This window comes from Cydia strobilella, chromosome 14, assembly GCF_947568885.1.
Source record: "Cydia strobilella chromosome 14, ilCydStro3.1, whole genome shotgun sequence".
In the NCBI taxonomy this organism is placed as follows: domain Eukaryota; kingdom Metazoa; phylum Arthropoda; class Insecta; order Lepidoptera; family Tortricidae; genus Cydia; species Cydia strobilella.
The window spans coordinates 3,420,303-3,446,468 of record NC_086054.1 but is presented as its reverse complement, the minus strand read 5'-3'; the positions used below and the strand labels follow the sequence as shown (position 1 = coordinate 3,446,468).

Below are 26,166 nucleotides of genomic sequence, written 5' to 3'. Positions count from 1 at the left end.
TTCTTAATACTTAAGGTTTCTTTTTTTTCTTTTATCACTTAAAACTTTTTTTGTCTTTATTCCTTTTATTATGTAATAGGTACTTAGTGTTTCTTTTTGTTTATAGGATCCGACTGAAAACCAGCGTTGCAGTAAATTTACTGCAACATTATGCTGAGTCGAGACTCCTTTTTAACATCACGCTGTCTTTAATGCCAATGTCAATTAATTTAGTTAAGAAGTAATGTATCTAGTTAGGTACATTAGTAAACTATGAACCTACATATTTTATGTTTCATGTTTTGTGATGTTAAATAAATTTTCTCTCTCTCTCTCTCTCTCTCAATTATAGGAACTCACAGGTAGTGACATAATACTAAACTAATAGGTACTAAGTATACTAAGGTTACGCACTATCGTAGCCACATATGTGAACAAAGCGAATACAAATTATACCTAATAAGGATACTTTGGAAGTAACTAAAATACTAATTAACTTATTAACATAATGGGGACTAAGGTAAAAATGAGATGAGGTATCAAGATATAATAGAAGTTCTATTAAATTTGCGATTCACAGTAAAGTATTTTTGCTATTAAAAGCTCTCTTGCTCACTGTTTGCTATAAATATTATGTCTCTCCCACCCTCAAAGAAGCGTTGGGTAGTCTGTAATCTTACCGAAGCGCTTGGTCTAGCATCAACTCCACACTCCAACCATGTATCCTCTCCGCGCACCACTGTCACATCTCCATTCTCTTCTTTTATAAACCGTGGAGGCCATTCCACTTTAACTCGTACTGTAGTGTGAGTGGAACCTATGGCGTTGGTCACTACACAGGCGTATGTAGATTCGTTAAGACGAGATATATTGGGGAGCAAGAGGTGACCGTGCGATATAAGCTTGGCGTCCTGAAAACAATGGGTAAAATTATCAAAAGAAAAGCTTCATTACTTCATTTCTGTCAGGATCGCCATGTAACGTGAAAAGTAGATTAGTTTGGAGTGTGAATTTTTTAATGTGAGGCGCTTAAACGTGGCTAAAGTTGCTGCTGTTATACAGTAAACACGTAAATCTACAAAAACCATCCCTTAAAACTGGTTGATGGGGAACTGGAGCACTAACACTGTAACGAAATTTTTGTAGCTTATTATTTGCTATTAGATTATTTAATGTGTTTCTCAAGTGCCTTATTTACACACTAAAAGCCAAGCTAATGGGAAAGGGAACAGGTTTCATGCAACTTCATAATGGAATCGAACCTTATACCATGTGACAGAGCTATTCCGCGAAGTCTTTATTGGACAATCCACAGAAACGTTGTTGCTTTCTACGACTGTGATTGCTGATTGAGACTCGTCCGCTTGCACTTTCGTAGGTAGAGCTGAAAACCAATCAAACGGCTGTGCGATTATTTTTAAGGTTAAGCAATATAGCTTTTATTAACTGACTACTAAGGCGTTATATGATTCTCCAACCGTTTTTGTTTTTTCAAAACTTTCAAAAAACATGTCAAAAGCCACAGTTGCGGGACTTGCGGGTAGGTAGAGAAACTCCACTCAAGTATAAGACAAAATCTCTCCAGATACTTTGTTTAACTTAGTCTAGATACCTTGGTTTAGTTTTAAGGGAGGGAGGGATAAAGAGTGAATAATAAAATATTCGAAGGTACAATTATTATTTAACTGAAATGTAGTTTCCTGAAAATACATAACAAATGGCGCCCAACATGGGGCAAAGTAAATTAACATTTGAACTTTTAGTCATACTGAAAGGTATTAAAACTATTTTAAACGGATTACTTACCTTATTTTAGTAAAATAAAGTAACTTGAGTACACGTCGCACGCACGCCCTCGTGCTCGTGTTGAAGATTCTCTAATGAAGTTTAATGGATCGAAACATGTCGAGCGATTCCTCGACTAAAATTAAGTGAGTAACCCGTTTAAACTTTAATATGTTCGAGTGTCTGGGAGTTTTATATTTATACTTACTATAAATCTCAACAGGAACGGTTTTTTTGTCCACTCCAACTATGTTCTTAGCTAAGCATGTATAGAATCCGCTCAGATCCTCAGACGGCGACTTTATAGTTAGAGTTCCGTCAATGTCTACGTCATATCTGCTGTCTGTAAGATTTAATGGCACATTTAAATGTTATCATGTAACCTGTGTGTATTGGCTATGTGCGAAGAAGGCGGTGAGGGAAATACATGCGACGCCAACGCATGACATGGTGAACATATGAATATTTGTGGGACGACATCTTCATACTATTTGGCAGCCGTCAACTGTCAAATGTCCCACACCCACTATAGTTCGTTTTTTTTTAATATTAGAAAGTAGGTAAGAGATCTTGACGTGTCTTTTGATTAAAAATCACTTTTGAAAAAGTAATTTCCTACAATAAGTCACAGCGAATATGTTACAATTATAAATCATATACGATCTTTTACTTTCATAAGAAATATAAACTAATTTTTTGAAAGCGTTTTACAATATTATTCAATAAAAAGACACACCAAGATTGTTAACCTTGACGAACTAGGCGGCACCACAGTCATGCACGAATTCTGAAATTGGTTATGTGCGTAGTGGGTGGTGAGGGAAAAAACAATGGTGGTTCACGTTGTAAAAATGTTTTTAAAGGATAATGGGGTAGGTAGTAGGTTTTTAATATTCAAAAGTGCACTGCGATGAGCCTACTCGTAAATTCAAGAATAAAGATTAATTTAAAACTCAAAATTCACTGGCGCAGTCAGTGGGATCATTACCTTTGTCAAGATACACGTCATCCTTCATCCAGTAAATATATGGTCTAGGGTTGCCTGTAGCTTTGCATACGATCTTCAGCAGTAGGTCCTTTTCTGTCGCTATGTATGGCCCGGTGTAGTTGTCTTCTAAAATCCTTGGTGGGTCTAAATTTAATTTAATTAGATGTATTCCCAGCTTTGGAACTTTTACAATATGTATCTTTTTAATGGCCTACTCAAAGATCAAAGATGTATGAAGACATAGCTTAGTTACCTATACTCTGGTAAGCCCTTTCTGTTACTAGAAAAAGGCGGCAAATTGGAAAAATGTCGGGGCGAAGGGTTGTCCACCCATAGAAAAATTGAATTTCGCACCCTTTTCTACGGACAAAATGGGTTATTTGCCAGAATATATCTTTAATTTTTCAGGCGAATTAATTTTTTTCAATTTCTCAAGTAAAGCCTAGTAGGTACCTACGGTTGCGTTTATTCTGTTTGATCGAGAGGCAGTTATCTACTATAGTGAGATGGTATTTTATATATAATTTTCTCACTCTAGCATATAGCTACCTCCTGTTCTCTGAGAACCGTGTAAATTCGATCTTAGGTAGTACTACCGTTGACTTGTAAGTAGAAATCCTTTCTTGAAACTCCAGCGACGTTTTCAGCTAAACAACTGTACAGTCCCTCTTGTTTTGCACTCACACTTGTGATATTAATTGTGCCGTAGTAGTTGAAACTGAAAAGGGATTTTAAGTATATAGAATAGAATAGAATAGAGATCATTTATTTACACAATACATTAATCACATCACTACATAGTATAAAACAAAGTCGCTTTCTGCTGTCTGTCTGTCCCTATGTATATGCTTAGATTTTTAAAACTACGCAACGGATTTTGATGCGGTTTTTTTTAATAGAGTGATTCAAGAGGAAGGTTTATATGTATAATCCATCAGCATTGCACCCGTGCGAAGCCGGGACGGATCGCTAGTTATACATATATTCATTCATTAATTATTTTGCTAATTTTTGACATGCGAATCTTTTAAAGTTTCTTATATATTGATGGACAACACACAACCCAAACCGTTAAGGGTAGGAGCTTAAATTTTAAACATATATTCGTAAAGGGTTGAAGAAGTGTTATGAAACTTTTTTTTTGAGATTCGACCCTGTAGTGAGCACTATTTACGTCACGCACACTCTCTCACATGTACCATATATACAGTGTGGAAAGCCGAATTCTACTATTCGATCTAGTTAATGTTAATGATAACATTTCCCCGAGAAACATTAGGCCTTACACTCGTCTGTCGTAATGAACATCCATAAAATCGAATATTTAGTATTCAAGAATGTATTTATTTAGTATTTAGACAAGCAAAATTGAAAAAAAATGAAAATTTTTTTGAATGCAGTTTCGTTTATTTTCAAAAATAAAAGAATGTTTCCTTTAAGCAAAATAATCTAACTTCAGGTTTTGAGGTACTTTCCCTCCAGGGCCCATTCATTCTTTTCACACTGTAAGTATATATACTCTAGCATAGGCATCATATATCAGAATATACCTATACTCCTGAGTTAATGTTTGTCAGGCGGTGAAAATAGGGTTGAAAGTTTTTTACGTTTTCTAAGATGACGAAACCGCGTGCGGAGGCTAATAGTGTATAGGCTTACCTTAGGTTGGTATTGTTTTTGTTAATAACAGTACCATTCAACTCCCAATATATGACCGGCAGTGGGAAACCAACAGCGTCACAATTGAGACTTATATTTGAACCTATGAGGACAGCCGTGTCGATGTGCAGAGGAGGTTCAATTGAAGGTGGAACTGAAACAATTTTTTTTTTATTATGGTAAGATAATAAAAAGCAAAATTAAATATTATAACAAAATATTATTTTTTAACTTTAATATAATTCATAATTGTTTATTGCATGGAAGTGAGTAAAAAAGTATGTGCAAGTGTAAGTATGTACAAAAAGTCCATCACAATATGCCAATATCCAGCACGCACACATAACAGGCGGACTTATCGTTATATATAAAGCATGCGTATGATACTCATTAAGGCCGTTCCATCGGTTTGTCGCTGTCACTGTTACATTTCGCAAGAAAGAACGGGAAAGATCATGCGCGCCAAGTGTCAATTTTGATCGAATTTGGTCGATTTTTATTTGTTTTAAATACGTTGCCTTACAATATCGAAATTCGAAAGTTATGAAATTACTATTTAGGATAAGATTGTTTTTTCTTCTTTTTTTGTTTATATATAGTATCACATAATAAATAACCGAGTAAAGTTGGATTAAAAGTCCGAGTTAGATGTTACTTTGGGAATTAATTGTATCGAGCGAAGTGTCATAATTCGTGTATCGGAAGCTATGATATTAAAGATAATATAGTCAAGAACTACATATATTTTATCCACGTCTACGAATATCAACGCCTTTTAGAAAAACATGATCATATAAGGAGATTTTTCGCCTTCTGGCTCAGGGAACCGCCTTAAAAAGCGTTTCTTGAAAAAAATGCCACTCATTAACTTTGTATTTTTTCAAAACTTGTGCATTATTTCTACTCAGAATCACGAGCTCCTTCGATCCTAATGGGATAAAAAAATGTCCCAAGGTTTTTTCCTATTGTGTTACCATTTCCCATATACTTTGTATGGCGGTAACAAAAAGGAAAGTTTGAAAAATATATTGAAATTTTGGGACACTTTTTTTCTCCTAGGATGAAAAGAGCTCGTGACCCTGGCTAGAAATAACATAAAACAAAAAGGTCGCATAAAAAAACGGCAAATAAAAAAAGAAACGCTCTGAAAACGTCGATTTCGAAATTTGTTTAATTTCTACTAATAACCGATATGAGGCTTTCGCGAGTGCAGCTATACAATCGGTAATCGAAATGGATACATCACTATAGCGAGGCAAGGACTTGACAGATGAGCATCACCGTAATGGCGTCGCCTAGTGGAGTTTTCCAAGTTATGTCTGTTTTATTGTATTAAATCCTTTATTTGACGATGATTGGTGTATTACTTTGACACTACTTACATAGTATCTTGAATTAGAGATTCAACTTACCCCAAATATAAACGCTGTAGCTATAACTGGTATTTCCATACTTGTTTTTAACAATACACGTGTATTCACCAAAGTCCGTTAAATTTGCCACAAATCTGGTAATCAATCAAAAAATAAAACCTAAATGTTAATATTTTTTTTTATCGTTGATTTTTTCATTGTGATTGACATCTGTATATACAATTTATAAAAAATAAAACGTTTATATAGTTGGCTGAAGTATATTTGGGGCTTTTTCTATGAAAAGGGACCTTATTGTCGTTGGCGCTTACGCCGCACAACGTCGCGCAGCATTGTATTTATATCGGAGCACCGTTAATAATGGCGTAAGCGCCATCGACGTCGACGATAAAGGTCCCTTTTTATAGAAAATACCACATTTTAAGATTTGTATGAGCACAATCGCTACATACAGTTCTAACAATTACTACTTATAATCTAGACAAAATTCCTAGACCGTGACAATTTCCAATAATACTAGCTTTTGCCCGAGACTTCGTCTGCGTGGGGTTAGGAATTTGGGTAGCTTATTTTTATCCAATCTGCTTTTTATCGATTCCCCATACAAACTTTCACCCCCCCCCTTTCACCCTCTTAAAGGATGACGTCTGGGATAAAAACTACCCTATGACCTTCCCCGGGACTCAAAATATCTCTATACCAAATTTCAACTAAATTGGTTCAGCGGTTTAAGCGTGAAGAGACACTTTCGCATTTATAATATTAGTATGGATATACTCACCTCATTTAAGAGTAGGTAGGTAAGTAAAAAAAAAACCATATGTGGAAAACTTACTTAAATACATACCAAAAACAAACATACCTCAAGCCAAACTCGTCAATATATTTCCGGTCATCATTGACCTCGTTTCCGTTCTGCAACCACCTGACTTCCGGTTGAGGTGAGCCGTTGGCTCGGCACGGTAGTTCCACTAGCTGTCCTTCTACGAATTGCTGTGGTTCTGGTTCAATTTCCGGTGGAATTATTTTTGGGGGAGCTGGAATAATTTATATCTTCAGTAAGATTACTTATTTCACTAGCTTAGCAATGTTTTCTTGCCGTGAAGTCTTGTTAGAGCTGCTGAGGAGGTGCAAATATGTATATGTATTTGTTAACTTGCGTTAACAACGCCATCTATGGGACAACCCTCTATTCTCTATCGAACCCTCGACGGCTTACCTACTTTACCCACCCACTAGGGTACGTTGTTCACGAGAAAGCCCATAGGTGGCGCCTTAATCATTAGACATAGGTTTAGGATAGTAATAAGAAATATAACAGAATTGATGCCTTTGAGATGTGGTGTTGGAGGAGGGTGCTGAACCTACACTGGACAGCGCGCCGCACTAATGCATCGATCCTTGATGAACTGAACATCACAACCAGGCTGTCTACTGTCTGCTTACGCAAAGTGCTCGTGTATTTTGGCCACATTGCCTGGAAAAGCTGGTAATCACTGGTAAAATCGAAGGCGATAGATGCCCAATGAGGTGGCCAGACCAAATCCGCTCAGCCCGTGATGCAACGCTCCACGGTGCCCTACACTCGGCGACAGACAGAAAGAGGTGGGGGCAAATTGTCCAAGAGAAGCTGTTCCCTAGAAGTGACCACGACCCTCAGTGATGAGGAAACTGATGCAAGGAGGGGAGTAATAAGAAATATGTACTCGTCCACTTTACCAATATACGCCATAAGATACACACGCTGGGTTTCTCTCTGACTCCTGACTCCTTCGATCTCCGCCCACGTGCCATCAATATTTTTATTATATACATATTTAAAAAAACCTTTATCAATGAGACATGTCGGCTCCGTTGGGACTCTACGTTACAGAGTTTCAATAAGTGTTACTGTTACTAGATATAAAAAAACTGTACACGAATTTCGCAGTTTTAGACAGGGGTTCCGCCAATATCGAGTGAAATACCCCAATATCAGTTACTGCAGTACCCCTAGCTTCAAATAGTTGGTAATAGGCACAGAATAAGTAATAGTATTATCATACAGATCGGCCACGCACCGCCCCGCCCCGACTCGAATTACCTCGCCCCGCGACAGAAATCTAGCGGACTTCTGGCGTGCTCTCAGTACTATTTTTAAGCAACTTACTCACACTATGACGCATGACGCGTGTACAGACGTGAATAATTTTTAAATCGGTTTATACAAGTGTTGTAAACATAGGGTTTTGTACTTACAGTGTTCTGTTTAGTTACTTACCATAAACAACTACTGTGAAGTTTTTCAAAGACGATCCCAATATACTACTAGCGTTGCAGGTAAACAAACCGGAATCATATTCAGTAACTCTCTCCAGCACTAAATCATTGGCCTTATTTAAATACCTAGAAAATAAAAGGTATTACGTAGTACATTTTAGTTATTAGTCTGGCAAACAGGCGAATCAGTTTGCCGGACTACACCCATTCCAAAGGGAGCCCATATAGAAGAAAGAAAGAAAGAAAAAGCATTTATTAGCACAACATAACAAGACTAAAACTAGAAATAATTAAACAGAATGAGGTTGCGCTAAATGGTCCTTACTCAGCTTGGTGTCACGGTGTGAGCCAACATGGCACACTCCGCGACGCTGATTTTCAGTAAGGCCCAGTAGATGGATATAACCATTCCAGTCGCAGAAATCATCAAAGTAGTAACTAAATGTCAGATATGTCGTAACAGCTACTACACTCTGCGACTGTGTTCCGTTTTGGTTACTTAGTGTGGTAACAGTGTGTACACAATGCGACCAGAATTGTTTCAGTAACTAAGTGTGGTCGCCGTGTGTACACTTTTTGGTCACAAAGTCAAAGTGTCGTAACATTTTTTTATACACTGCGTTCAGTTTGTGACCAAATCTATACACAATGTGTCGTAACCGTTACCGAACTGTTTGGAAACATTGTGACCGAAACTAAAACTGGTAACAATGTGTCGACTCTTCCCCATTTCTGGTAGCGGTGTCGTAACGGCGACGACACTGCGACTGGAATTAGCCTCATGCATGAAGTTTATATTTGAACGAAATATGTTTTATTCGGATGTTTGTTACCGTTATATCATGTTACAAATGCATTTCCGTTTTTAAATTACCATTTAATTACTTAAAATTATAAATAAAAAGTACAAAAATTTGCCCGCGAAAAGCTAGTGAGCGAAACGCTCGAAACGCCACGTGACGTCACGCGTTCGACAGATTAGTGTCATTAGTAGCAAACGTCAGTTGGGCCGCCCAACGTGTGACGTCATCACGCTCTGTCGAATTCGCGCCAAAAATTATGAGCGTTTAAACCGCTCAAAAATTTTCAACATTTTAAATATTTTTTAATAAAATATGTTAAGGTTTACAAAAGTATTTTTATCATTTCCGGTGTTCCAACGATATAAATTATGAATCCAAAAATATAAATAAATTCATGCATGGAGCTAATTGTGACCGGAAAAAACGGTGTCGACACATTTGCGTCGTAACGGCGACCGAAAATGGTTGTACGAGAGACGTAGACTAACAAGAACTTGCATGCAATTTACGTTACATTGCCGACTACTAAGGTAAACTGCATTCAAAAGTTTGATCAGATACCGCAATGTAATGACAATTTCATGCAAGCTTGGTAGTCTAAACCTCGCTTTACACTTACATATTTTTCGTATATCCTATTGGCATTAGGTCCTTGGTCCAAGTGACCCACGGTTTTGGCAAGCCCCCGGCCTGACAAGATAGGGTCAAAGGTTGTCCAGCTTCGATTTCTAAAGGCTTGGGGTCTATCTCGTTAGACTCAATTTCTGGGGGGTCTACAAGAAAAAATACGCGATAAAACATAAAAATTAAAAAAAAACAGTAAAGTTTTTTTTCAGTCATGTCGGAGCCGATAATGTCACGAAAATGTTTTACATCTATATATTTAAACATCGAATTTAATGAGTATAAGTAGGTACAGTCGCCATCAGATATATCGGAGCGGCTAAGGCGCTCACAAATATCTGAACACGCCTCTATTGTCATGGCGTTAGAGTGCGTGTTCAGATATTGTGAACACCTCGGCCGTTCCGATATATCTGATGGCGACTGGACAGTCGAAGGCAAAAATATCGATTCGACAAATGGCTCAAAAATATGTGAACACAACTTTATTGTCTAAGGTGTAAGAGCGAACACATATTTTTGAAACTTTGGGATTGTATACATATTTATGCCCTTGACTGTACTATAGGTAGAACTGACCGTGAGGTCCGTGAGCCTTTAGGACCTTTAGGTATGGCCTTAGGAGAGCCAAGTTTTTGAAAATGCAAGGGTACCTACACATCCTTTCTGCGGACCATTATTTTACATCAGGGCCGGATTAACGACCTCCTGAGACCCAGAAGCATTTATTTTGTTTTTGAATTTGGAACCCTTAGTTACTCAACAAAAGCTCAAAATATATTTTGGAATATGTATAAAAATTTGTACGTGGGGTCTTAGAGGTTAGGCTGCTGTTGATAAGATTCTGTCTGAGTGTTTTAAATTAGTCTGTTTTCTATTTTGAACTCTATAATAACATTAACACTCACATTGAACAACTAACTTCACGTCGTAATAATCTCTTCCCAGTACATTTTCCGCAGTACACCGATATAAGCCATTGTGTTTAATAGTCACATTCGATATGACGACCTGAGTTAGATCCCTTGTCATGTTGCTCGGTAGGTAACTGAACTCTTGCGATGAGTCGGGTAAGAATTGCCATGTTACTGTTGGCGATGGATTTCCTTTTAAAATGCTGAAAAAAATAATTTGCCTCATAAAAATTCTTGGGGTAAGATAGGTAGGGTAAGATAGGTAAGTTAAGCAGCGGCCATCTGCGGGTGTGGGCGGGAGTTTTCTTTTAGTAATGGTTCTTGCCGTGTGTCTGAACAGTCAGCGATTTTAACTTCCGCGAGAAAATAGTCAATCGCTACTCGTTGTATTGCCTCCGGTCAGAAAGCTGCCTTAGGATGGAACCGGATCGCGCTTAGGTGAGAAAATGAAATATATATATATATATATGTTTAGTTTTAAATTCAAGAATTTAGTCATTAAATGCAATCTAAATATAAATATGGTTACTAAACATTTATTTGAGGAGAGGGTATAAAGATACAAAATCTCACCTACATGTTAAAAATGTAGAATTTCCTTTCGTTGACACTACAGTTCCCGGTTCCTTGGCCAACGTTGGAGTTTCTGAAAAAACAAAGTATCCAGTATTTTTAAAATGTTTAACAGTTTAAAATGAATTTTTGAATATGTACAAAAATTTGTACACGGCCTCTCGAGCTCACGAGTTCCAGTCATCATATAGGCTAGTAGACTGCCTAAACCATTTCACTGAAGCACGTTAAAAATTAAAATAAACAAATTCAAAAATTAGGTAGTTAGGTAGGTAAAGTAGGTACGGACCTACCTAAACCATAAACACTTAAGGTCCCACTTACAACTAGTTTCCCATACCCGTTACTATTAGCTCACACATAAAGCCCTAAATCGTCAAAGTCAACTCTTTCAATAAGTTTAGTTTAGATGAGAAAGAATAAGAATAAAAAAACATTTATTGCTACACAAAAAAAGAGAGATTACATAACTAACATTAACAATTGGCATGCGCGACAAAAGGAACGGGCTTAGCATATGCTGCGCCAGCCATTTCTGACCGCACAGCGCTGATTTTCAGTCCGCCCCCTTACTGGACCACATTGATATGTGATGTGTGCGGGATATTATTTTTAACAGAAAGATATTCTGTTACGAGTATGTTGCTCTATCCTCGCAGGGTTCATGTTGATCAAATGATCCTAAGGCCTAACTCCCAAGGTCCTACTCGTACCTATAACTTCTTCAGTTCGATGAAATTTAAATCTTATTCAATTGAAACAGTCGCTTTTGCTTTGTTTCGTTCAATTTTCCAACAACGCGAAATCAGCTCTATTTCCTACACTATAGGTTCAAATTTCAGTGGCAAATTTAGGATTTTTCATTTGTATGGCTTAAGAGGCTAAGATCTTCTGCACACATGAAATCCAATAAAATATTTGAAAGAAAGAAAGAAATACATTTATTTAACATCATAAACATGCCACGGCAAGCCATGACGCAGATTTTCAGTGGGTACCTGACTTAAAAACTAAGCTACAAATAAACTAAAACTAAACGAGAGACGCCACACACGTTAAACATTTTGAGTATTGAGTATTGAATACGTACCTAGACCATATACACTTAAGCTTCCATTCACAACTAGCTCTTCGTACCCATTACTAGCTTTACACACGTAAAGGCCGAGGTCGTCAAAGTCAACTCTTTCAATAGCAATGGCTGAGTTATCGCTAGACCTGCGTATATTTTGTTTAGTACTTAATTCTGTGGTGTTGTGGTACCACTTTATTTGGGCGGTTGGGTATGAATCTATCTGGCATACCAAAGTTACGTCGGAGTACAGTTGTGTTGAAATATCTGGAATAATAAAACAACATTATGTGTACAAACTTCCTTCCTCCCAGAGGGGGAATTAGGCCTTGACATAGACATTTATTCATATTTTTAAATATTACATGTCAAGCATTATTCAGTTCGTATAGGATTAGTCCGGTTTTCTCACGATGTTTTTACTTCACCGAAAAGCGACTGGTAATATCAAATGATATTACGTACATAAGTTCTGAAAAACTCATTGGTACGAGCCGGGGTTTGTTCGGGGTTGAAAGTCATAGAACATAACTAGAGACAGGTAAAACAAACAGGGACTTTTTCAATCTAGATGCCTTCAAGAAATAAGGGAACACTATAAAAACCTCCTGACAAGCAGACGAAGAATATCGAGTTATGTTTTACCTGACAATCCTTGCAATAGTCTCATAGGCGCCCTAACGCTGACAGTCACGGAATCCTGGTGAATTCCCGCCGCATTTTCTCCGAAACAGAAGTATGTCCCGTCCACTTTCGTCGTCTTACTATCGATTTCTAAGACGCTTCTGTAGACATTCGGGGAAATTACTGAAACCTGAATTGTAAAAATGCAATGATTAAGTAAATATCGATTGATCGGATTTATTTGTTTCAGTCGTGGAAGGTCGTTTCCACATCATCGATTTCCACTTCCGGTTTTATTAGAACTAAAACACTAATTGTGCCTAGTCAACCAAAAGGGTACTTATTGTCGGTTGTCAATAAGGCGCTATATCCATATATTCAATTTGAAATCAACCTTATCGACAACCGACAATGTGGTAGCTTTTGGTTAAAAACGTCACATATGTATATGCTTACCCACCAGTTATAGCAATTCGTGGATTCGTCTCATTTTGTCAGATTCAATTTTACTTTGTCCGACAAAATCGCGCATCCACGAATTGCCTTTTCCAGAGTGTGTTGGCACGTGCCACGGCGCGTGCGGCGCTCACACACAATGGCACACAATGGCTGACCGCATACACAAAAGAGTTAATGGTTTTGGTTAACAGATTACCGTCTTAGACGAAAAAGTCATTTGAGAAGATGAAGACTATATTACTTACGGTGTTATTGAGAAATGTCTCTGTCTCTCTATGCCATATTATCCGTGGCTCCGGCTTGGCTTTCACTAAGCAGCTGATGCTGTATGCCGAGCCATTCAGTAAGGTTATGTTTTTGTCGCCATCGATTTCCACTTCCGGTTTTATTAGAGCTATTATTTGGACGGAATCTGACACTGAAATAAATATGTCCGACGTTTAATTGTCATCATTTATTAAATCACATTTACAAACGGGTCTATCGCGAATTTATTTTGTTACCTTTATTTACCGACGTTTCGACACAGGTTTCACTATAAATTCGCGATAAACCCGTTTGTAAATGTGATTTAATATGTGTTCAAACCGCGAAAGTTTTAAATGTTATATGATTTATTAATTGTAGAAAGTTTTGTAGCTAGAAATATTCGTGCTTCCATTTGACAGCTCATGTAGATGCGCTGTACGGTTCCATACTAATGTAAACAAATAAATAAATATTAGGGGACATCTTACACAGATCAACCTAGCCCCAAACTAAGCAAGGCTTGTACTATGAATGCTAGGCGATGATATACATACTTATATAGATAAATACATACTTATATACATAGAAAACACCCATGACTCAGGAACAAATATCTGTGTCATCACACAAATAAATGCCCTTACCGGGATTCGACCACTCTAGTCCAATTATCGATATAAACTCACCTGTTTAAACACGGCAACCGCATAATAGTGACCGGAAAAAGATAGGCAACCTAATTGATTCATGTGGTACAACTTTCCATTGGAACTTATTTCGTTCGTCAGACAAATCGGTGAAATTTGAAGAAAAAATATTTTTTCAAAAATTAATTAAAAAGAGCCTTGACCATATTTCTTTAGGCAACCCTATTTATTTATGTTCAGGGACATATTTTCTTTCATAAAATATAAGTTTCATCCATCAGACGTATCGGTGAAGGTCGACCATATATAACGTATCTTAGGCTCTAGTATGTGTGCATTGTGTGCTGTGGGTGGAGTTTTAATACTAACCTTTATAATATCCTTTCAGAGCCGTACAAGTCCAAACCCCATCTCCATCAACCTCTCTTTCTAACACAGCATTATCGCTACCACTGACCGAGCGGTCTCCACTATAGCGCTATTATATAACCACTGTACCTCACTGCAACGTTCGACTATACATACTAGTTGTATCGAAGAGTGAAGGACTCTTGGTAATGTATGCAGCCCTAGTATATGCGCTGTGGGTGGAGTTTTAATACTAACCTTTATAATCTTCTTTCAGAGCCGAACAAGTCCAAACTCCATCTCCATCAACCTCTCTTTCTAACACAGCATTATCGCTACCACTGACCGAGCGGTCTCCACTATAGCGCTATTATATAACCACTGTACCTCACTGCAACGTTCGACTATACATACTAGTTGTATCGAAGAGTGAAGGACTCTTGGTAATGTATGCAGCCCTAGTATATGCGCTGTGGGTGGAGTTTTAATACTAACCTTTATAATCTTCTTTCAGAGCCGAACAAGTCCAAACTCCATCTCCATCAACCTCTCTTTCTAACACAGAATTATCGCTACCATTGACCGAGCGTCTCTCCACTATAGCGCTATTATATAACCATTGTACCTCACTGCAATGTTCGGCTATACATACTAGTTGTATCGAAGAGTGCAGGACTCTTGGTAATGTATGCGGCCCTAGTATATGCGCTGTGGGTGGAGTTGTGATCGTGATGGTAAGAGATTTTGATGATTGGCCATCTGAAAGCAACAACGGTTTCCAACGTTTTCAAAACACATATGTAAAGCAAGCTGCAATGCATGGACACATTGTGAATGGAATTCATTTATAAATGGCCAGGTACATTTGCAGTTGAGTGTATCATTGTCAACGCTGTTAACTGACAAACTAAACCTTATTGCCGAGACATAAGGTCTACCGATAGCCAGTTAATCCGTTAATAATGGGCATAAGGGTGTTATCAATTATGCAAAATTAAACCCTTACACTTAGTATTTAAGTACAAAATCCTTGTGGCAAATATATTGATTTTCCTTATAAAGAATTAAGAGTACCTAAAGAGCGTCGCTGTTAGTTCGTAACGGATTTCTCCAACTGTACCTAACGATTATATTATTGTAATAAACCTGTTATCGCTAGATGTCATTATTTTACACATTTTTAATTTGGTTAAAAGGCTGTGGATGTTTTAATGTTCTTGGAGCATTCCATGAAATTAGCCTCATGCATGAAGTTTATATTTGAACGAAATATGTTTTATTCGGATGTTTGTTACCGTTATATCATGTTACAAATGCATTTCCGTTTTTAAATTACCATTTAATTACTTAAAATTATAAATAAAAAGTACAAAAATTGCTCGCGAAAAGCTAGTGAGCGAAACGCTCGAAACGCCACGTGACGTCACGCGTTCGACAGATTAGTGTCATTAGTAGCAAACGTCAGTTGGGCCGCCCAACGTGTGACGTCATCACGCTCTGTCGAATTCGCGCCAAAAATTATGAGCGTTTCAACCGCTCAAAAATTTTCAACATTTTAAATATTTTTAATAAAATAATGTTAAGGTTTACAAAAGTATTTTTATCATTTCCGGTGTTCCAACGATATAAATTATGAATCCAAAAATAAAAATAAATTCATGCATGGAGCTAATTGTCTATCGTTGTCCCGTACAAACGCAAATTTTCTAAAGATTTGCAGGTATAAGAGTTTCCTTTTCCATAACAAATGGTCAAAAATGTGCACAGAAAAATAATCGCCTGCTATAAATGCCGAAAAAAAAAGTCGCAAGCCAGCAAATAAAATGCGTCTGTAGGAGACAGCCCGTGAAATACTTCTGTTGTCTAAAAACTAGAGCTTCGTTCCCGTTATTTTAGATTATAATACAAGAGTACATTTAGATTATAATATAATACAAGTAGCCAGAAAGCTGTAGTTTACCTTCATGAGCAGCTTTACACGAATAAAGTCCGCTATCCTTTTCCATTGCGTTCTGAATTACTCTATTAAAGTTATGGTGGATTCCATCGCTATGCGCCTCCACGTTTAGGTAAGTTTCTGAAATATTTATATACATATTATTAGCTACATTCATAACTCATTCAACTAAATTACCATGAAACAAAAGCAGTGCCCTATTTTGCTAAGTATTGTAGACTATTTGGCACTGTCAATTATTTTATAATTTAAAGAGGTTAAGTGCCAGTTGCCCTACACCCCAGCAGGGGGTAACAGGAAATGAAGAAGAAGAGAAGGGCCAGTTGCACCAACCACAATTGTTGGACTGATCAACGTCACTGAGCAGTGAACTATGAAATTTCCCTAGAAAAAAAAGATGCGCAAGTTATTGTGAAACCGAATCTAAGTATTACATCAATCCGGTCGCCGGACTCTTTCTCCTTAGAGAGACAGATAAAGGCATGTAAAAAAATAATGAATCCCCGATGCCAGGGTGGTTTTGGGATTACACTGAGCAACTTTTACTATGGGACCAACCAAGAAATCGCAAAAAAAAATTTTTCCTATAGAAAATGGATCAGCCAAAATGTATGAAACATGAAATAAACGGGGTGACTCGGGTCACCCCGAAGACAATATTATGTATAAAACAGACAAAAAAAAATCGCGATTTCAGGGTTGGTCCCATAGTAAAAGTTGCTCAGTATAATCCCATAACCTCCCTGGCAACGGGAATGCACTTATTTTTTAGCCACCGTGTATAATGAGAAATGTATCTTACCGTTTTGAGAGTCAGCCCCGGTGAACGTGAGCTGATATGTAGTCAAAGCAATCTCGGATACAACAGAACAGTATATTGACAGATCTTCTCCCGCCATCAACGTTTCGCTGCTGGCCGACATTGTTATAACTGGTGGTTCCGCTGGAAATTAATTGTAATATCACATTGAATTCAGATTTATTCGTATTACACATTTTTTTAGGAGCGGTGCTTGCTTGTGTTAAAAACTATAAACAATGCTTTTCCATAACCTAATCCTTTTTAAAGCCTTTTGTTAAATCTAAAAATGTCACACACACGCCAAGATCATTAGCTCAAGCGAGCCAATATAAACCTTACATGAAAGCACGAAGGTAGCTTTAACTGTACTGTCCGACTTATCGCGTACTAGTGTTCTTGGGGCTGAGAAGTGTTGACAAAATAACTCACATCTTTAAAGATTCGCGACGTCCAAAGAATTAAATATAAAACGTAAAATACTGTTAGGGTAACAGAAATGTGAAATTTAAAATTAAAATAATATAAATATTATTTTCAAATTAAATTTCAAAGGGCATGTAAGGGCAAAGTCGATATCCAGGTCGAACCATAGTACTCACAATCGATATGTGATAACCACTTAAGAGTAATAAGGATAGATATATACAAAAACAAGAATGTTAGAGTAGGATAGCGCTTAGTGAATAAAGAACACTTCCAATATGTCGTTGTTTCAATCAGCAAGTCCTTACACTATCCATACTAATATTATAACTGCGAAAGTCTGTCTGTCTGTGTGTTCCCTCTTCACGCGTAAACCGCTGAATCGATTTAGATGAAATTTGGCATAGAGATAGTTTGAGTCCCTGAGAAGGACATAGGATACTTTTTATCCCGAAAATCATCCCTTAAGAAAGTGAAAAGCGGGGTGGAATTGAGATAATTAATGAAGTGCCTGCTAATTTGTGTGCATAATATGCTCAAATTGAATGATTACTATGAGAATTTTACCAGGCGCTATACTTACTTTAGCTGCTGTTACTAAGTCCACGCAGACGAAGTCGCGGGCAAAAGCTAGTATTAAATATTGTCGTTGTTGAAAGTGTTTTCAGTAAAAGCCGCTAAATAATTCAGTGAGTTTTAGAAAGTATTTTGAGTTACCCCACCTATTAATTCCACTTCAGTGGTGGTTTGCGTCACTCCCGCCACGTTTCTGGCCGTGCAGACGTAAGTGCCAACATTATCACCGGTCATATTTCTTATTATGTACTGAACTGTTGTACTTTGTCTGAAATAGCACACGAGTTAAGACCTGATCATAAGCTAAGATGTCACAGTCACAGCATGCGCTTTGTTGATTGGTTGTAACAGTAGACCGCGGGCCAGGAACAGACTTCCATGACCAATCGCCTCCCGGGCGAAAACGCGTATAGTATTTTACGGCTATGTATGATGAACCCTCGTGAACGTCAGCTGCCGCTCCGTTGGTGGGTTGAGGAATGGCAGCAAATAAATTCTATAAAAAAAATTTAGTCATCGCCTCCCGCTTGATACTTTGTCAGATGATAGTTTAGATGCTATTGTGAATAAACAAAATCGTCAGCCGATTGTATCGCTGTGGAAAGACCGTCAGCTGGTCACATGAACATGTAAAAAAATATATTTTCAGTCATCGTCGTCATCGCCTGCCGTTTGATACTTTGTCAGATAATAGTATAGCTGCTATTGTTAATAAAATAAATAGTCAGCCGGTTGTATCGCGGTGGAAAGACCGTGTTACGCGTTTCGGTGGCTGCCATTCCTCAACCCACCAACGGAGCGGCAGCTGACGTTCACGAGGGTTCATCATACATAGCCGTTAAGCGCTATACGAGTTTTCGCCCGGGAAGCGATGACTGACGAAATTTGCGCCTGGCTCGCGGTCTACAGGTTGAATTCAAAAATAAATTTTAGTGAAACCTTTTACTTAAATATAGCCCTGTCGCTGGAACTTACAAGCTAGAAATCTGCGGCTGAATTTTCGTGCCGTCTTTCATCCAATAAACGTTTACGGGCACCAAGCTCTCCACATCGCAATGAAGTATCACTGTATCATGCCGTAACACACGTATCTGAAGTATAATTGACATACCATATTTAAAACACAGAATAAACTTATACCTAAAGACTCTAAAGTGGAGTTGACTGGTAAAAAAATTACGCACATGTCTGTTCGGCGGCGATCAGCGAGTACCCAAGTAACATTAAATTAAGAGCTAATTTTAAGGGATAGAATAATAAATAATAAATAAATAAATAAATATTATAGGACATTCTTACACAGATTGACTAAGACCTACGGTAAGCCCAAGGAGGCTTGTGTTATGGGTACTCAGACAACGATATATATAATATATAAATACTTAAATATATAGAAAACACCCATGACTCAGGAACAAATATCTGTGCTCATCACACAAATAAATGCCCTTACCGGGATTCGAACCCAGGACCATCGGCTTCACAGGCAGGGTCACTACCCACTAGGCCAGACCGGTCGTCAAAGAATATATTTATATAAGCGCCTATTTACTCTTTAGGTGTTCCTAGTGCTCTAAAAATAGGAGTTATAGCCGGCTATAACCCCGTTTTAACCCCGGATTGGGCACAAATTTTTATCACCTAAAGATTTATAACAGTGCTACAGTAGGGTTAGCGGATAAAAAAGAGACATATGAGCGGTATAGTGGAGCTACAATAGCGATCGACGAGTTTTTTTGTGAGTAAGAGCTTTTTCTTAAGAAAAAGTACGAGCCGGCAGTGTGAATAGACAGTATTCAACAATTAATACATGCATTTTATTAACATGGGTTTTACAATTCTAAATCTCCACATACATTATTATGTTTCTTATTCGATCGCTGCTTTTGGACTGAAGACTAATTTTGAGAAACCTACCTTTTGAGGAGCAGTCAAATATGGAACATCTGTAAATAGAACAAAGGTCAATTAACATTTATATACTTACTTATTTTATACGCACAATGAACAAAAAACTCAGAAAATAAATGGTTGTAAGTCACCTGGAGGCTTTGCTTGAATAGCCGTTGCGCCGACTCTTCGTATTTCTTGTCCGTCTCCATCTATCCCGTTTACCTAAAAAAAGTTAGGAGAAAAAATTAACCAAAACTCTGATTTATAATTAAATTCCAATAATCTAACCTCACTTTTTCTCTTTTGTTTTAAGAACTTTTTGTTTAAACAAAGCTAAAAGGATACATCTATATTTATTTTAAATGCTAGAGTATGCAAAAGGGAAATTTGAGTTTACTTCTTTACATATTTTCCATTATTACGAAAGAAAAAGGATCTGAGTGAGGTTAGTTTTTTTGGAATTTAATTACAAATCAGAGTATACGATTTTAATAACAAAACTTCCGTGAGACACAGACATATTAAATATATTAATAACGGGTCACTCACGTGTTTTAAGTCGAAAACGCTCGACATGTTTCACTCCGTACCGAGGAGCGTCATCAGGAGCTTGCGTCGACGGTGACGGACCGGCGCAGACTGCGGGCCGCAGCTCTCCGCGCCCGATGACTCGGCGCGGGAGTGTTGTGTGCAACCCACCATTTGACAATAATGCCGTAAACGAGGGTAGTTTCTCGCCCCCCCTGCCGCCACCGGCGCCCGCGCCGAGTCATCGGGCGCGGAGAGCTGCGGCCCGCAGTCTGCGCCGGTCCGTCACCGTCGACGCAAGCTCCTGATGACGCTCCTCGGTACGGAGTGAAACATGTCGAGCGTTTTCGACTTAAAACACGTGAGTGACCCGTTATTAATATATTTAACAGAGTATACGATGTGTATAATTATTAGATTTGTTTGATAGTTAATTTTATTTTAGTCTGACTGGCTTGCCCGCTTTGCCTTCGTTATATAAAAGACTATAAGGGAACCTAATAGTTGACTACGGAACCCTACAATTTTTTACTCACCGCAATATAAAATAAATCGTCAGGCGGAATGAAAGCCTCAGCCAAATATCTCTTATTAATAGCATCCACCTCTTTTAACGGTATCTCAAATAGCGTCTTCCCATCAAGGCTGAGGATCTCAGCATGGGAAACTTGGACCGATTTATCTATGTGCGTCAAAGACAGCATCATGAAATTATAAGCACCTGAAAAAAACAAAACTTTCTGCAGAGTTCGGCAAACTTCTGAAGAGAAGAGCCAACCACATTCGAAATCATCAGTTTCAGGAATTTCAGAGAGCAAAAAAAGAATTTGACTGGTCTAATTAATGTAAGTATTTATTTGAGTGTCTTGAAGAGCCGCATGCGATGCAATGCAACACAACGAGAAATGTTCTCTCTGAATTCATATCCTGATATGATGATAGACCCCTGGGTCTCCAATCTTTTTGAACCAGATGGACAGGGCGAGACCTTCACTTCCTTTTCGCGGGTCAGATTATTTTTGGCTCGGCCGTTTCTTTTCTGCGGGCCGAAAGTTCGTATTTTTTTTAAACATCATTTAAAATTTCGGGTCCGATTCCCGCGAAGTTCACGAGCGGCCGGATCTGTAAAGGCTGGCGTCCACTCGCCGTGGCGAATCGAATCGAATCGCGATAATTCGCCTCCTATATTTTCTAATGCAACTGCGTCCATTGACGAAGAGCCGCGGCGAGCCCGTCAATGGACGCAGTTGCATTAGAAAATATAGGAGGCGAATTATTGCGATTCGATTCACCTCGGCGAGTCTAGTGGACGCCAGCCTTAAGGTCTGCGTGATTTTTAATAGCTCTCATGAATTATGTGACACTGGGATGATGCTAAATAAGTTCTTTTGAAGAACCCTAAAATATACATGAATTGTTAAACAGCTAGTGTTAGAGTCCAACTAAGCAAACTCTGCATCAGCTTGGCAAGCGAAAAAGAGTGGAAGTGAAGAACTTGTCATGTCCGCATTTTCACAATTTATCAAGCCAAGCCGTGCAGTTAGATGGATTGACTATATTTATCTTATCACCTTGTAGCGACATTGTAGTTGGTCTCCACGGGCGAGCCTGGTAGCTGTACCGAGACCTTTTACCTTGACGAAATGCTCCGCTTCGCTGCCGACGGTTATTGACCAGTTCCCAGGTTTAGACAAGAAGATCCGTATTAATAGCTAAATTATCATTCTTTATCACCTTGTAGCGGCCTGTAGCTGGTCTCCACGGGCGAACCTGGTCGCTGTACAGAGAACCCGTGGTGGAAGGTCAGGTTAGACAGCCCCACCACCTTGACGGAGTGCTCCGCTTCGCTGCCCACAGTTATTGACCAGTTCCCAGGTTCAGGCTGAAGGACTTTCACCACCTATAAAGAAAAAGAAATTTTTCAAATTTGACAAGGCACCGTTTTCGGTAAAGCAAACTATAGTGTCCTACTGCTGGGTCTTTCCCCAACTTACTGATCTCGGTTTTGTGCTGTGTCAAGCCACGCCTTCGAAAAGAAGTTCCGCCAACGCCATCGCGTGGTCTGCCCCAAACGATCCAAGATTTCGGGCCACTCCGTGATGATTCTTACTCCTTTGGTACCCACAGGCGAGACCAGCCCAGTTGCAATTTAACTTGTTCGGCTTCCGAGCCACATCAAGGATTTGGGTCTTCGAGCTCAGCGAGATGTTCCGGACGCGATCCACCAATTTGACACTTAATATGCTACGCTCTATACCATGGATCCGAGTTAAGGCTTCTAAACTTTAGTCAAAGACCAAGTTTGTGCACAATAGATGATGAGAACTGAAATTATACTCATGTCCACAACCTTCCGCTTGAATAACAAGTCAAGTACCTAACTCACCATAATTTCCGCCAAGTCTAACGTGGTAACGAGTTTAGGTGGGCCTGTCAGTTGTTCCCCGGTGGGGCTGAATACTTGGATTTTAGGCTTGAAGCCCGATACCGACACTGTGACTTCGTCAAGCGAGCTATCCACAGGTATCTAGAAACATAAAATGCCCATGAGACAATCACACAAATTAATGCCCAAAAATCTACAAGTGGGAGTTAAAGCAAAAACACTACTTGCGACATCTGTTATGGAGTAGCCGAACTTCGGTGTGTGTATACAATAGTAAATGAACATTTAGCGTACCTACCTCTCGTGTGTAGTTGTACCCAGCCGGGTTAGTCACAGTGCCCAGGTTAACCGATCTGGCTTTAATCGAACTCCTTACAAAATCTAAAACCTGAAAATAGATATAGTAAATGGCTTCATAGTATTAATGAAGACGTAGATGGATACTTTATTGGAAACTCAAAAACAAAAGAGGAAATAAGAATATAATAAAAGCGATCGTAGTCCGTGAAAACTGCGGCAGGGAGGTTATTTCCACACAGTTTTAATTAATATCGTGCTTTTTTAATAACAAAAGTTCCGTGAGACACAGACATATTAAATATATTAATAACGGATCACTCACGTAGTAATAATGTGCTATATTTATTTCACAGCCAGAACGCTCACGAGAGGAAATTAAAATCGATTTGATCTCGAACTTACTTTGTGAACATTAGTTTTCTTCAAATAAAACACTTGCCCAGAGCTGGCGGCGGCGATCTGTGGATACACTAGGTAAGAGGGCTTTTTTAGGTCGTCGCAGTGTCCTGTTAATACAAACACTACCTGGAAAATAGATTTAGGCATGTTTAACAGACAAAATATTTTACTGCTTTGATATATTATAAAGGTATGCAGACGGTGCAAGTGTTATTTTAAAAGTTAAACTTCTATGAGATTATGACGTTTAAATAACACTTTCACCGCCTGGGCTATCAAAATCTCTACCAACTTAGCTTGTTCCAACTTTACCTGACCTTGCTTCCTCTGGACTAGATCGAGCACTTTCCCAACGAGCCTATGATCATGGGCAGTCGCATCGGTAAACACATATAGGTACAAAAGACCGTGGTCGACTGACGTTCAAGGCTAGTTGGAGGCCGGATAGACTATTTTCAGGGCATTTTCCGCCACCGTATACTCTGACGATGTTGAAGGGTCGTGGAATACCTATGGTTATTCTTACCTGACTTTGCTTCCTCTGAACTAAATCCATCACTTTCCCAACCAGCCTATAATCATGTGCACATATACGAAAGACCGCGGTCGACTGACGTTCAGAGCTAGTTGGAGGCCGGTTACTCTTCTCTGAGCAATCTCCGCCACCGTATACTTTAATACACTTTTATTCTTACCTGACTTTGCTTCCTCTGAACTAAATCCATCACTTTCCCAACCAGCCTATAATCATGTGCTGTAGCATCAGTGAACACATATACGAAAGACCGCGGTCGACTGACGTTCAGAGCTAGTTGGAGGCCGGTTACTCTTCTCTGAGCAATCTCCGCCACTGTATACTTTAATACACTTTTATTCTTACCTGACTTTGCTTCCTCTGAACTAGATCGAGCACTTTCCCAACCAGCCTATGATCATTAGCAGTCGCATCAGTGAACACATATACGAAAGACCGAGGTCGACTGACGTTCAGAGCTAGTTGGAGGCCGGTTACTCTTCTCTGAGCAATCTCCGCCACTGTATACTTTAATACACTTTTATTCTTACCTGACTTTGCTTCCTCTGAACTAGATCGAGCACTTTCCCAACCAGCCTATGATCATTAGCAGTCGCATCAGTGAACACATATACGAAAGACCGCGGTCGACCGACGTTCAGAGCTAGTTGGAGGCCGGTTACTCTTCTCTGAGCAATCTCCGCCATTGTATACTTTAATACACCTTTATTCTTACCTGACTTTGCTTCCTCTGAACTAGATCGAGCACTTTCCCAACCAGCCTATGATCATTAGCAGTCGCATCAGTGAACACATATACGAAAGACCGCGGTCGACTGACATTCAGAGCTAGTTGGAGGCCGGATAGACTCTTCTCTGGACAATCTCCACCACCGTATACTCTGACGATGTTCAGAGCGTCATGGAATATGGTTTTGTTGTGGGTCACTGTTGCTGGACCGACACCTATTGGGAATATATGGTTTTAGTGTGAAGTATCAGGATGTCTGAAAAGTCAATACCAGGCATACAAAGACAAGACTGGGGAAAATACTTATTGTGTGGTCTTTTATCGTTTTTAAGAGAAAAATATTGATGATGATCTTATCATTCTAGTGGGTCACTTTTTAAGCCCAGTTTCGGTATTTTATGGCAGTTAGTCTTTCATATTGGGCCGTTTGAAAATTATCAGATCTTAAAAATTGTACAACAGTTCTATTATTCTCCCCTGGCTGACGGGGCATAGTAACAAAAGGACATATTTGATCAACCCAAACTTTGAAACTAAAATATTAACTTTGAATTATGAGCTCTGCAAGATGAAGTCAAATTTAATTAGCTTTAAAAAATAATGCATGCGTTTTTTACTAAATAAATAATAAAATCAGGGACTTCCCCAGTTCAAAGAGCCCTCGCCTTGGTCTTATCGTTATTTATCGGGGCCAAATTGGATCATGGTCATAATATGTTATTATTAAATGCTTCCGGATGGGTGAGTTCCTTATTATCGGTGATTATGTATTATTATTGTGAACATTGAGGTTTTTAATTCAAACCACGAGTCTAAATAATACGACTTTTTGCATCACTAGTCCAAGGACTGAACTTTATTATGTTCTTAATTTAGCCTCGTAATTATTAGGATGTACGAAAGCTTATTTCACATTTGTATGAGGTTGCATTTAAATCAAAACAATTATTCGTGTTCAGCGTGTTCTGGTTACCTTTCTTTTGTGTTTGAAAAACAAATATCTTAATTTTGGAATAAAAAAATAACTTACCAGGATCATGAAAAGGCACAAACACAAAGTCAGCAATAACGCTGCTCTCCTCCAAAGCCGTGTTCAAAATCATCTCCGCGCCCTCCCGCAGCTGCTTCAAATCATTATACATAGAACCTGTCGTATCGAACACAAACACCAAACTACTCTTCTCATCTTCAGCAATTAGTGTAAAAGATAGTGCTATATTTGATAATAGTAGTGAAATTTGCACTATTTTGTACATGGTGATATAACACACGACGTTACGG

At 38.6% G+C, this 26,166-nt stretch overlaps 1 protein-coding gene across 1 annotated transcript in view; it reads right to left on the bottom strand.

Annotated features, from left to right (window-relative positions):
• Positions 1-26,166, bottom strand: part of LOC134747415 (hemicentin-1-like) — a 52,570-nt gene extending 26,404 nt beyond the window's left edge. Inside the window, exons 1-30 of the mRNA XM_063682038.1 lie at positions 25,916-26,166; positions 24,871-25,100; positions 23,624-23,746; positions 23,220-23,309; positions 22,922-23,062; positions 22,270-22,435; positions 21,072-21,256; positions 20,157-20,229; positions 20,032-20,060; positions 19,090-19,205; positions 18,261-18,382; positions 17,116-17,256; positions 16,317-16,433; positions 14,852-15,115; positions 14,378-14,473; positions 13,358-13,530; positions 12,675-12,843; positions 12,048-12,296; positions 10,958-11,030; positions 10,379-10,587; positions 9,466-9,619; positions 8,045-8,169; positions 6,647-6,821; positions 5,824-5,918; positions 4,412-4,565; positions 3,349-3,470; positions 2,753-2,896; positions 1,973-2,107; positions 1,242-1,363; positions 660-890 (exon numbers count right to left, since the gene is read on the bottom strand). Coding sequence (XP_063538108.1) covers positions 660-890; positions 1,242-1,363; positions 1,973-2,107; positions 2,753-2,896; positions 3,349-3,470; positions 4,412-4,565; positions 5,824-5,918; positions 6,647-6,821; positions 8,045-8,169; positions 9,466-9,619; positions 10,379-10,587; positions 10,958-11,030; positions 12,048-12,296; positions 12,675-12,843; positions 13,358-13,530; positions 14,378-14,473; positions 14,852-15,115; positions 16,317-16,433; positions 17,116-17,256; positions 18,261-18,382; positions 19,090-19,205; positions 20,032-20,060; positions 20,157-20,229; positions 21,072-21,256; positions 22,270-22,435; positions 22,922-23,062; positions 23,220-23,309; positions 23,624-23,746; positions 24,871-25,100; positions 25,916-26,141 — 4,449 coding nt within the window. The 5' untranslated portion in view covers positions 26,142-26,166. The remainder of the gene's footprint in view (positions 1-659; positions 891-1,241; positions 1,364-1,972; positions 2,108-2,752; positions 2,897-3,348; positions 3,471-4,411; positions 4,566-5,823; positions 5,919-6,646; positions 6,822-8,044; positions 8,170-9,465; positions 9,620-10,378; positions 10,588-10,957; positions 11,031-12,047; positions 12,297-12,674; positions 12,844-13,357; positions 13,531-14,377; positions 14,474-14,851; positions 15,116-16,316; positions 16,434-17,115; positions 17,257-18,260; positions 18,383-19,089; positions 19,206-20,031; positions 20,061-20,156; positions 20,230-21,071; positions 21,257-22,269; positions 22,436-22,921; positions 23,063-23,219; positions 23,310-23,623; positions 23,747-24,870; positions 25,101-25,915) is intronic.